Consider the following 12,596-nt stretch of genomic DNA (forward strand, 5'->3'; position numbering starts at 1 on the left):
TACAAATTGCAGCCACTGATGGTATTGTAGAAATCACTCGTTAGTCTGTTTAGTGATATTGGTGTAGGGATGGATGTTGGCCAGAATGCTATAGATACACTGCTTTTCTTCATAAAAGTGGGATTTTGTTTTGGAGTCCAATTGAGAAACTATTGGTTTTGCATTTTAACCAAAATGTGGCAGATGGTACTCGGTATTGAAGCAAGAGTTGTGTATGCTGAAAGATCATAGGAATATTTATAAAGTCAAGGAGTTACAGCATGGACCAGGCTCTTTGGCCCAACATCCATGCCTAACAGGCTGCCTTCCTGAGTTAGTCTCATTTTCCTGAAGTTGGTCCAGCTCCCTTGATGCTTTTCCTATCCGTGAACCTGGCCAAATAACTTAAATATAGTTATCGTATCTTCTTCCTCTGACAGCTCACATGCTTCACCTTGTAGTATGTTTGCTGAATTATCGATGGCAGTCACATAGGCTTGAGAGACTTGAGTGAGCAAGACGAGCTTAATTAAAAGAACAAATGCCTTAGTTACTAATTGAGTTAAGGCTTGGTGTGAGATTTGATTTTTTTTTAAATAAAGGAGACAAGCTTTCTATACTGTGGAGTGTGATTGTATTACATTTGCAAATTATGCTTGCACCACTGAAAATTAATTGCCACACAGTTTCCATGTGGTGATTGCTGCTGCTTGCATTGTGGTAAAAATATTATTCAGTCTTATTTCCACCCAATTGTATCAAGTCAAGATAATGATCCATGGAGTTGGGGGTAATGTATTAGCAAGGGTAGAGGATTGGTTAACCAATAGAAGATAGAGAGTTGGATGATGGGCGTTTCTCTCATTGGTGGTTAATGGTGAGTGAAGTTCCACAGGAATAGATGACCACAATGATCATGATATACATTAACAATCTGGAAGAGGGGACCAGGTGTAGCGTATCTAATTTTGTTGGCGACAGTGAACTGAGTGGAGAAGCAAATTGTATGGAGGATGCAGAGAGTCTGCAAAGGCATACAGGTGGGTTAAGTGAGGGGGCAAGGGTCTGGCAGATGGAGTGCAACATTGGTAAATGCGAGGGCATCCACTCTTGAAGGAAAAATCGAAGATGAGGTTGTTATGTAAATGTTGGAAGATTGTGGTATGCTGTTACACAGAGGGACTTGGGTATGTGTGCATGAAACACAAAAGGTTGGTTTGCAGGTACAGCAGGTTATCAAGAAGGCAAATGGAATGTTGAGCTTCATAGCTGGAAGGATTGAATTTAAGAGCAGGGAGGCTATTCTGCTATTTTATAGGGTACTGGTGAGGCCGCACCTGGAGTGTTGTGTGCAGTTCTGGTCTCTGTTCTTGAGGAGAGACGTTTTGGCAAAGGAGGTTCATGAGGTTGATTCCTGAGATGAGGGTGTTGATCTATGAGAAGAGATTGAGTCATCTGGGGCTATGCTCGTGGGAATTCAGAAGAATAAGAGGCAATCGTATAGAAGCATTAAAAAATTTATGAACAGGGTAGATAAGATGGAAGCAGGAAAGTTGTTTCTACTGGTAAGTGAGTCTAGAACTGGGGACATAGCCTCAAGATTCAGAGCAATAAATTTACAATAGCAATGAGGAGAAATTGTTTTTTCCAGAGAGTAGTAAGTAGTGGAATTCTCTGCTCAAGAAAGCAGTAGAGGCTTCATTAATTCAATTCAAGTTTAATTGTCATTCAACTGTACATGAATACTCATGAATACAGCCAAACAAGACAGTGCTACTCTGGGGCCAAGACACAAAACACAGTACCACTAGTCTCACGCGGCACAAAGCACATGTAGCAAGTATAAGATAGAAAGATACAGCCACGCAATAAAAGAAGTCCAAACTCGAGCCATCCAGTGCCGCCAAAATCTGCAAACAGCCACAATAAAGCTTGTCTTCTGTCGAGCGAACACTCGTTGGTGGGGAGGAGGAGATGGGGCAGCACTGATTCCAGCCTGCACCACACTGCCCCCGGTGGAGTGCCCTGGCTCTGACATCTGTCCCTCAGCAGCTGTAAATAGGTGACACTGGGGCTTGAGGCCCTGAGTCCATTGAATGCCACAAAAATCTACAGTCGACCATAACAGAGCTTGTCATCTGCTGAGCGTATATTTTGGCAGTGGGGGGGGGGGGGGGGAGGGGAGGTTGGTGAGCATAGACTTCAGCCTGGACGCCACGCCACACCACCCCCAGTGGAGCACCCCTACTCCGACACTTCTCTATAAACAGGCGAGACCGTGGCTTGAGGCCTAGTCCTTACTACGACCGAGCCCTCCATTTTTTTCCCTCCACGGTAGACCCGTGGCACTTTAAGTTCTTAATGTGTAGCAGGATCTTGCGATTACTAAAAATGTCTTTAAGACCCTGTTAGAAAGATTTTTGCAAAGCTGAAGAATCAAGGGGGAAAGGCAGGTAGGTGGGGCTGAGTCTACAGCCAGATCAGCCTGACCTTATCAAAAGGTGAAGCAGACTCAGATGGTTTGCTGCTCCTGCTCCTACTTCTTATGTGTTTAAGTTACATGCTTTAATTTTGGCTGTTTTAAAATAAAGTAGAATTCAAAACTGCATTCCAAGTGTCATAACAATCTGAAGTCAACCCTCTCTGACCAATAAAAAGACAAAATGCTGGCAGAACTCAGCAGGCCAGACAGCATCTATGGGAGGAGGTAGTGACGATGTTTCGGGCCGAAACCCTTCATCAGGAGTGAAGTAACATGGGATGGTGGAGGGGGGATAAGAAGTGGGGGGAGGGATGAAGTAGAGAGCTGGGAAGTGATAGGCTGGAGGGAAATGGGCTAGAGGGAAGGTGGAGAATTATGAGAAATAAAAGAGAAAGAAAGGTAGGGCTGGGGGGGAGATTATAGTGAGGGGGGGAAAAAGAGAGAGAAAGAGAACCAGACTAAAATTGTAGATAGGGATGGGGTAAGGGGGGGGCAGGGGTATCAACGGAGGTCTGTGAGTTGGATGTTCATGCCGGCAGGTAGGAGGCTACCTAGGTGGGAGATAAGGTATTGCTCCATCGACCTGCGTGTGGCCTCATCTTGATGGTAGAGGAGGCCATGGACAGACATGTTGGAGTGGGAGTGGTCTGTGGAATTGAAGTGTGTGGCCACAGGGAGATCCCGCCACTGCTGGAGGACTGAGCGCCGGTGTTCGGCGAAACGGTCTCCCAGTCTGCGGCGGGTCTCCCCAATGTATAAATGTCCACATCGGGAACACCGGATACAGTATATCACCCCAGTTGACTCGCAGGTGAAGTGGTGCCTCACCTGAAAGGACTGTCTGGGGCCTGGGATGGTGGTGAGGGAAGAAGTGTGGGGGCAGGTGTAGCACTTCTTCCGTTTGCAGGGATGAGTGCCTGGAGGGAGGTCCATGGGGAGGGATGGGGGGGATGAATGGACAAGGGAGTCGCGTAGGGAGCGATCCCTGTGGAAAGCCGAGAGTAGGCGGGAGGGGAAGATGTGGCTGGTGGTGGGATCACGTAGGAGGTGGCGAAAGTTACGGAGGATTATACGTTGGATCTGTAGGCTGGTAGGGTGATAGGTGAGGACCAGGGGGACTCTATCCCTGGTGGGGGGATGGGGTGAGAGCAAAGGTGCATGAAATATGGGAGACACGATGGAGGGCAGAGTTGATAGTGGACGAAGGGAAGCCCCTTTCTTTAAAAAAGGAAGACATCTCCTTTGTCCTAGAATGAAAGGCCTCATCCTGAGAGCACATGCGGCAGAGGCGGAGGAATTGAGAGAAGGGGATAGCATTTTTGCAGGAGACAGGGTGGGAGGAGGAATAATCTAGGTAGCTGTGGGAGTCTGTAGGTTTGTATTAGACATTGGTAGATAGGCTGTCTCCAGAGATAGAAACAGAAAGATCTAGAAAGGGGAGGGAGGTGTTGGAAATAGACCAGATGAATTTGAGGGTGGGATGAAAGTTGGAGGTGAAGTTAATGAAGTCGACGAGCTCAGCATGTGTGCAGGAAGCAGTGCCGATGCAGTTGTCGATATAACGTAAGAAAAGAGGACAGATACCGGTGTAGACTTGGAACATAGTTTGCTCCACATGGCCGACAAATAGGCAGACATAGCTAGGACCCATGCGGGTGCCCATGGCTACACCTTTAGTTTGGAGGAAGTGGGAGGAGCCAAAGGAGAAATTGTTAAGGGTGAGGGCTAATTCCGCAAGGCGGAGAAGAGTGGTGGTAGAAGGTGACTGGCTGGGTCTGGAATCCAGGAAGAAACGGAGAGCTTGGAGACCTTCCTGGTGGGGGATAGAGGTATATAGGGACTGGACGTCCATGGTGAAAATGAGGCGGTGGGGGCCAGGGAACTTGAAATCTTTGAAGAGATGTAAAGCATGGGAAGTATCACGGACATAGGTGGGAAGGGATTGAACAAGGGGAGATAAAACAGAGTTGAGATAGGCAGAAATAAGTTCAGTGGGGCAGGAGCAAGCAGAGACAATGGGTTTGCCTGGACAGGCAAGTTTGTGAATCTTAGGTAGGAGGTAGAAACGGGAAGTGGGAACTCTAAGTTTGGTGGCCGTGGATGGGAGATCTCCCGAGCTGATGAGATCGGAAATGGTTTGGGAGACAATGGACTGGTGCTCCCTAGTGGGATAATTGTCCAGGAGTAGATAAGAGGAGGTGTCAGCGAGTTGTCGTCGTGCCTCCGCTATGTACAGGTCGGTGTGCCAGACGACAACAATACCCCCCTTATCAGTGGGTTTGATGGTAAGGTTGGGATTGTTGCGGAGGGAATGGACAGCAGAGCGTTCAGAGGGGGTAAGGTTGGAATTGGAGCAAGGGGTGGTGAAGTTGAGGCGGTTAATGTCCCGACGGCAATTAGAGATAAACAGATACAGGGCGGGTAGAAGTCCTGGGCGGGGAGTCCATGAGGAGGAGGAGGGTTGGAGACGGGAGAACGGGTCATCGGTGGGGGTGGGAGAGTCCCTACCGAAGAAGTGGGCTCGAAGACGGAGCCGGCAGAAGAAGAGCTCCACGTCCTGGCGCACGTGGAACTCACTGACGTGAGGGCGAAGGGGGACAAAGGTGAGGCCCTTACTAAGGACAGAGCGCTCAGCCTCAGAGAGAGGAAGGTCGGAGGGGATAGTGAAGACCCGGCAGGGTTGAGAGCTCTGGTCCGAGGGGGGGTGGGAGGCTGGTGGAGTCAGCGGGGAAGGGGTGGGGGTGAGAGGAAGCTGAAGCCCCCGAGGGCCCGGGAACCGGTGATTGAACCTCAGGCTCGGAAAGATCAGATGGCAGCGTGGTGGTGATGGGGGAAGGGGAGACGGCAGCGTGCGGGGGTCCAGCTCGGAGGTCAAGGCTGGGGTCCAGCGTGCTGGTCCAAATCGGGAGGTTGGAAAGCCTCTCTGACCAGTTGCTGCAAAGCTACTTTCGTCTAGGATGAGGCTGCTGTTTCAAATAATGCCCTAACCCTCTGTAGTGCATGACAGCCAACACAAATCCGTTAGTACGTTCTTCTTGCTGGTCATTTCACTTTTCTTCAGCAGCCAGTGACTCAGGAGAGTTACTCATGCAGTGATGTCATCCTCATGAGTCCATGCCCTGCTGAAAGAAATATTTTGTGATAACTACCTTTGTCTGGGATTACTTTTCTAGTAATCTGTCTGATTCCATAATTATCATGCAAGTATCATTCTGTTCCGAACACAGCACAAAATAATTTGCAAGTGGCAGTACTTATTACTTCTTCCTGATGGCTCTCGATTCATGCAATAGGCCAACCATCTGACAAAGCGTGGAAAGCCACTGCCACGGCAGGAGTCGACAGAAATCGAAGTGCTGGAGGAGAAGACAACAAAGCGACTCACTGTCACTGCTGAGGAGCTGACAGAATTGGAGAGGCTGGAGGAACTCGATACTTGCATGGTAAGCTGATGACTTCATGAATCAAACCTTTTTTCGCGTCATGTCTATTATAACCAATTCTAGGAGCGTTTAATCCAGAAAAAAAACAAAGTATATAAATTAGAATTTTTTTTAAAAGTCAGTGCTGAGTGTATTCCTGTTAATTTGCACTCTTTGCCTTCAGTGAGGCTGGTTACAGTGCTTGGACACTGAAAATACATGCAGTTGCAGTTTTGATCAATATTATCCTGGTGAGAGGGTGAAGGAATGGATTTATCCACTGCATGGGTAAGATCCTGATATCCATTTATATCAGTAGGACCCACTTAATAACTGCACATTCTCACAACAACATGAGTTCTCATAGGTTATTTGAATACTTGGGGAAAGTATTCAAATAAACCTTTTATGGTTTGCAATGCACTTTTTTAAAAAAGAAATACAGTACCCATTAAAAATGGAGACCCTCGGCCTGTTGACGCTGTTACCATTATTCCCAGCCACACTTGGAGAAGAAGGATAGTCATTCAGTAACGTTAGAGATGATTGTGGCCCCCAGCGACTGATTAATGGAGAACTGGAGTGTGGAGCTCAACAGCAACCTCTCCTGATACATCATGGGCGACTGATACAGTTTGCAGTTCACTCTTATTTTAGTGCCAAAATTTATAACTAAGTGTACTTTTATATTAAGAAATACCTCAAAGAACATATTTGCTTCTGGTTGATCCCAATTTTGTGGCTGAAGTTTTCTATATTTGAGCCTCATTTAATTAAATTTGGCAACTAAAAAACTGTATGTCAAGACATCAGAATCATTCTTGCTGATGTTATTGCCCAAGATGCAGCCAAGGTCCAAATGAATGTTTGGAAATTGGTGTCAAGGGTGTTTGTACTTAACATTCCTCCACAACTAATATTTAAGAGACTCAAATAATTTGAAAACGGTGAACAAATTGACCAGTGTGTTATTTCTATTATTAGTTTTAAAAGCTGAATATTATTTCGAGAAAGAGAAGAAATCTTAATTTGTAAGCTAGCGTATTGACAGTTTTAGTGTTGGAACTGCAAATTTATAACAAACTGCAGTTTGTTATAAAGACAGACAGTTTCTGCAGTGCAGAGTTTATGATGGATGCATGTCTGTATTTAAAGGAGAGTATTGTGTTCATTATTCTAAGCTGATGAAATATTTTAATTTGCCTTGACCTTTAAAAGCAGTTTTGTGTGTGTGTATTTATATGAGAAGTTACCCTTGGCTTCCTTGCAGGCAGATTACTTTGTGCTGTAATTTCACCACCGGCCACAAACTCCAAGGTTGTTTTGTTATAATTACAATAATTTTGTTCATGTAGTTAAGTAATTAAATAATTTTATGTTGCTGAAATTCTCAGGGTGCAGGGTGTATCTCCCAGAGAACATTTCCTTTAGTGTGAAGAAACGTATGTAGTCCTAGGAGCATTAATCACAACACAAAGTCCTCAGTGGTCTAGTCTATCCACGTTGTCGTCCTTGTACGTGATGAGGTCATTGAGGTTGCAGGTGGTTGGTTTGCTTATCACACTGCAATGGTTTTCAATTCTTAACAGTGAAAATATGTATGGAAGCTGCTAGGTTAGAGACATGTTAAAGTGGGAGTTGAGTTAGATGAGCGTATTTCCAGTTTTAATAATCATGTCCGGAGTTTGGCTTTATTTCTTTGTGTATGCATGATGAAGGGTTAGGTAGAATATGCAGGAGGAAATTCTTTCTTCTGTAAAGGAATCAGGAACTAGAGGGGATGTTCTTAATATTCAAGAAAGGTAATTTGGAATGAAGTCAAGAAATTCTTTTCCACTTAAAAGACAATGGCCTGATTCTGATCCCTTTGTTACTTTCAGCTAGCTACGATTGTTGCATGATATGAACATCAGCACTCCCTCAGGACTTGCCTTTGTGGTTAGAGGATTTCTTTTCTGAATAATCCATAGATTTTCCATTATCTCAGGAGGCCATCCTGTTGAGAAGGGGGATACTGAGCTGATTTAATGGATGTTTTTTGATGTCTTATCACTTGTTAATATCAACCAACCCACACTCCATTTGGTTAGGTGTAAATCTGTTCTCTATTGTGAACTTGAAATATGTATTTTTAAGTGATGTTTTCTGTCTCCATTTGTTTGGTGTTAGGTAATGAAGCAAGACATGAATCTGGTCAATAAATACACAAGGACTCCATCATTTGAAACCTATTTTTCCATTGCTATTGATTTAATTCTGAATTAACAGTATTTTACATCACTTAGTTGCCATCTTTATTATTAAGTTTTGTCATTTGGAAGATATAACATTGTATGAATCAACAATCTGCTGGATGAAATCAGTGAGTCGAGCAGCGTGTGTAAGAGGGAAGAGGACTTGTCTTCACTTTACATTAAAACCTTACTGCATATCAGGTTCGCAGTGCTGCAGTTCCTCACCCCCCCCCCACCCCCCACTCTTGCTGCTCAACCCGCTGAGCTCTCCCAGGAGATTGCTTGGTTCACAAGGTTCCAGCGTCTGCAGTCTCTTGTGTCTCCAGAACATGGCATGAAAGAATCATCACTTGGGTTGCTAATGCTCAGTTAAAGTACAGCCTCCTCTTCCAGCTACCAAATACAACATCAGTCACAGTGCCATCAGACTGATTAAGTAATATGAGCTGTTTTCAATTAGCAGTTTAAAACCCAGGCCATCACATCAGCTACAGACAGCAAAAGAAGTAACATTAATGAAAACGTTCCTCAGTTTCACAAACCTGTTCATGAACTGTACCAGTTTAAATTGTTTCTTTGTGTTTCAGTCCAACATAGCAAGTTATGGTTGGGTTAAGTTGTTCTCTGATTTTGGCAATTTACTTGCAAACGTTCCTTCACCATACGAGGAGACATCATCAGCGCACTGTTTATTGTGTGTCCTCCAAACGCTTGGCCTTGATGTACTTTTCAATCAGCTTATTTGTCGCCATTTTGGAAACACAGTTGTGATGTGTGGAGGAAATCTCACCGGTGATTGGTTGTGTGGTGAATTTCATGTGCTGTGGTGTGGAATTTTGCCAGCTGTTCCCCTCCACCTTGATATTTATTTCTTGGTCATTGACAACAGAGCCATACTAATAATGGACTGCTCATTCTATAAATCTTAGGCTCATCTTGCAAATCTTGTGAAATTGTGTCCTTAGTTCTTGCAGTATTTGAAGCCATACCTGCTGGCAGTATAATGTCACAGTAAGGGTGGAGGGCATCTGAGAGATCATGAACAAAAGTGTCAATGGTCTGTCTCCTTAACCCATGAACATCAACTGTAGAGTACTGCAGCACAGGAACAGGCCCTACCGATCACCATGCCAATGCCAGCCCTGATGCCAATCTGACATGCACAGTATCCCCTACTCCCTGCTGGTTTATATGTGTTTCTTTAAGATATAGGAACAGGGTTAGGCCATTTAGCCATTCCATCATGGCTGATCCCAAATCCCACTCAAACCCACACACCTACCTTCTCGCCATATCTTTTGATGCCCTGACCTATCAGGAAACTATCGACTTTCCCCTTAAATATACCCACAGATTTGGCCTCCGCTGCAGTCTCTGGCAGAGCATTCGACAGATTCACTACTCCCTGGCCAAAAAAATTCCTTCTTACCCAAAAGGTTGTCTCACAATTTTAAGGCTGTGCCCTCTAGTTTTGGATACCCCCACCAGAGGAAACGTTCTCTCCGCATCCACCTTATCTAGTCATTTCAATGAGATCCCCACACATTCCTCTAAATTCCAGTGAGTACAGGCCTAAAGCTACCAAATGCTCCTCATATGTTAACCCCTTCATTCCCAGAATCATCCTCATGTACCTCCTCTGGACTCTCCTCAATGACAACACATCCTTTCTGAAATATGAGGCTCAAAACTGCTGACAATACTCCAAGTGCGGCCAGACTAGTGTCTAATAAAGGCTCAGCATTATCTCCTTGCTTTTATATTCTATTTCCCTTGAAATAAATGCCAACATTGCACTTGCCTTCTTTACCACTGACTCAACCTGTAAATGAAGCTTCTAGGAGTCTCGCTCGAGGACTTGTCAGTCCCTTTGCACCTCTGATGTTTCAATTTTCTCCCCATTTAGATAATAGTCCGCACAATTGCTCCTTTTACCAAAATGCATTGTCATAACATTTCCCAACACTGTATTCAATTTGCCACTTATTTGCCAATTCCAAGGATATTCCTGTGTATCAGAAAGATAGATTAGTAGGCAGCAGGGGAGGTGTGGCTCTGTGTACAAGAAATAATATTAAATCATTGGAAAGAGATGCCATAGGATCAGAAGGTGTGGAGTCTCTACGGGTTGAGTTAAGAAATGGCAAGGGTAAAAGGACCCTAATGGCAGTTGTATACAGGCCTCCAAACAGCAGCCGGGAAGTGGATTACAAATTACAGCAGGGGATAGAAAAGGCGTGTCAGAAAGGCAACGTCATGATAATCATTGGGGATTTTAACATGAAGTGGATTGGGCGAACCAGGCCAGTACTGGACCTCAGGAGAGAGAATTTGTAGAACGTCTAAGGGATGGCTTTTTAGAACAACTTGTTGAGCCCGCTAGTGGATCGGCTGTGCTGGATTGGGTGTTGTGATGATCTGGAGGTGATAAGAGAGGATAAGATTAAGGAACCCTCAGGAAACAGTGATCAATATGATCGAGTTCGCATTGAAATTTGAGAGGGAAAAAATAAAATCCAATGTCTCAGTATTTCAGTGGAATAAAGGAAGTTACAATGGCAAGAGAGGGGAACTGGCCGAAGATGATTGGAAAGGGACACCTGCAGGAAGGACAACAGAGCAGCAATGGCTGGAGTTTCTGCGAAAAATGAGGGAAATGCAAGACAGATGTATTTCAAATAAGAGGATATTTTCAAAGGGAAGAAGGACACTACCGTGGCTGACAAGTGAAGTCAGAGCCAAAGTAAAGGCGAAAGAGAGGGCATACAAGGAAGCCAGAACTAGTGAGCAGATAGAAGAATGGGAAGCTCTTAAAAACTTGCAGAAGGAAACTAAGAAGGTCATTAGGAAGGAAAAGATTTATTAGGAAAGGAAGCTGGCGACTAATATCAACGAAGATAGCAAAGCCTTTAAGTATATAAAGGATAAAAGAGGGTCGAGAGTAGATATAGGACCAATAAAAAATGACGCTGGAGATGTTGTAATAAGAGATGCAGATGGCAGAAGAACTGAACACGTATTTTACGTCAGTCTTCATAGTGGAAGATGTCTGCTGTATACCGGATATTCAGGAGTGTCAGGGAAGTGAGGTTGGTGCTGTGAAAATTACGACCGAGAAGGTGCTCAGGAAGCTTAATGGTCTGAGGGTGGATAAATCTCCTGGAGCTGACGGAATGCACCCTCGGGTTCTGAAGGAAGTAGCTGGAGAGATTGCGAAGGCATTAACGATGATCTTTCAAGAATTGATAGATTCTGGCATTCTATCGGATGACTGGAAAACTGCAAATGTTACTCCGTGATTTAAGAAAGGAGGGAGGCAGCAGAAAGGAAACTATAGACCTGTTAGTCTGACATCAGTGGTTGGGAAGTTGTTGGAATCAATTGTTAAGAATGAGATTATGGAATACCTGGAGACACATGACAAGATAGGCCAAAGCCAGCATGGTTTCTTGAAAGGAAAATCCTGCCTGACAAACCTACTGCAATTCTTTGAGAAAATTACAAGCAGGGTAGACAAAGGAGATGCTGTAGACGTGGTGTACTTGGATTTTCAGAAGGCCTTTGACAAGGTGCCGCACGTGAGGCTGCTTAACAAAATAAGATCCCATGGAATTACAGGGAAGTTACCAGTATGGGTGGAGCATTGGCTGGTCGGCAGAAAACAGATGGTGGGAATAAAGGGATCCTATTCTGGCTGGCTGCTGTTTACCAGTCGAGTTCCACGGGTCAGAGTTGGAACCGCTGCTTTTTACAATGTATGTCAATGATTTGGACTACGGTATTAATGGATTTGTGGCTAGATTTGCCGATGATACAAAGATAGGTGGAGGAGCGGGTTGTGTTGAGGAAACAGAGAACCTGCAGAAAGACTTAGATAGTTCAGAGGAATGGGCAAAGAAGTGACAAATGAAATACAATGTTGGAAAGTGTATGGTCATGCAGTTTAGTGGAAGAAATAAACAGGCAGACTATTATTTAGAAGGGGGATGAATTCAAAATGCAGAGATGTAATGGGACTTGGGAGTCATTGTGCAGGATACCCTAAAGGTTAACCTCCAGGCTGAGTCGGTTATGAAGAAGGCAAATGCAATGTTAGCATTCATTTCTAGAGGTATAGAATATAAGAGCAGGGATGTGATGTTAAGGCTCTATAAGGCACTTGTGAGAGCACACTTGGAGTATTGTGTGCAGTTTTGGGCTCCTTATTTTAGAAAGGATATACTGACATTGGAGATGGTTCAGAGAAGATTCACGAGAATGATTCCTGGAATGAAAGGGTTACCGTATGAGGAACGTCTGGCAGCTCTTGGGCTGTATTCCCTGGAGTTCAGGAGAATGAGGGGGGATCTCAAACATTCTGAATGTTAAAAGGCTTGAACAGATTAGGTATGGCAATGTTATTTCCCATGGTAGGGGAGTCTAGGACAAGAGGGCATGAGTTCAGGATTGAAGGATGTCCATTTAGAGAAAGGGTGCAGA

General features: G+C 44.6%; 1 protein-coding gene across 7 annotated transcripts in view; it reads left to right on the plus strand.

The window, feature by feature from the left end:
- LOC140713623 (F-actin-uncapping protein LRRC16A-like) overlaps positions 1 to 12,596 on the plus strand; it is a 328,263-nt gene that overhangs the window by 268,725 nt on the left and 46,942 nt on the right. For 6 of the 7 annotated variants that reach the window (XM_073023966.1, XM_073023968.1, XM_073023970.1 and 3 more), the window contains one exon: positions 5,755 to 5,904. The exons of the other annotated variant lie outside the window; for it this stretch is intronic. In XM_073023966.1, the coding sequence (XP_072880067.1) occupies positions 5,755 to 5,904 (150 nt within the window). The remainder of the gene's footprint in view (positions 1 to 5,754; positions 5,905 to 12,596) is intronic. 7 annotated transcript variants of the gene reach the window in all.

This window comes from Hemitrygon akajei, chromosome 20, assembly GCF_048418815.1.
Source record: "Hemitrygon akajei chromosome 20, sHemAka1.3, whole genome shotgun sequence".
Classification (NCBI taxonomy): domain Eukaryota; kingdom Metazoa; phylum Chordata; class Chondrichthyes; order Myliobatiformes; family Dasyatidae; genus Hemitrygon; species Hemitrygon akajei.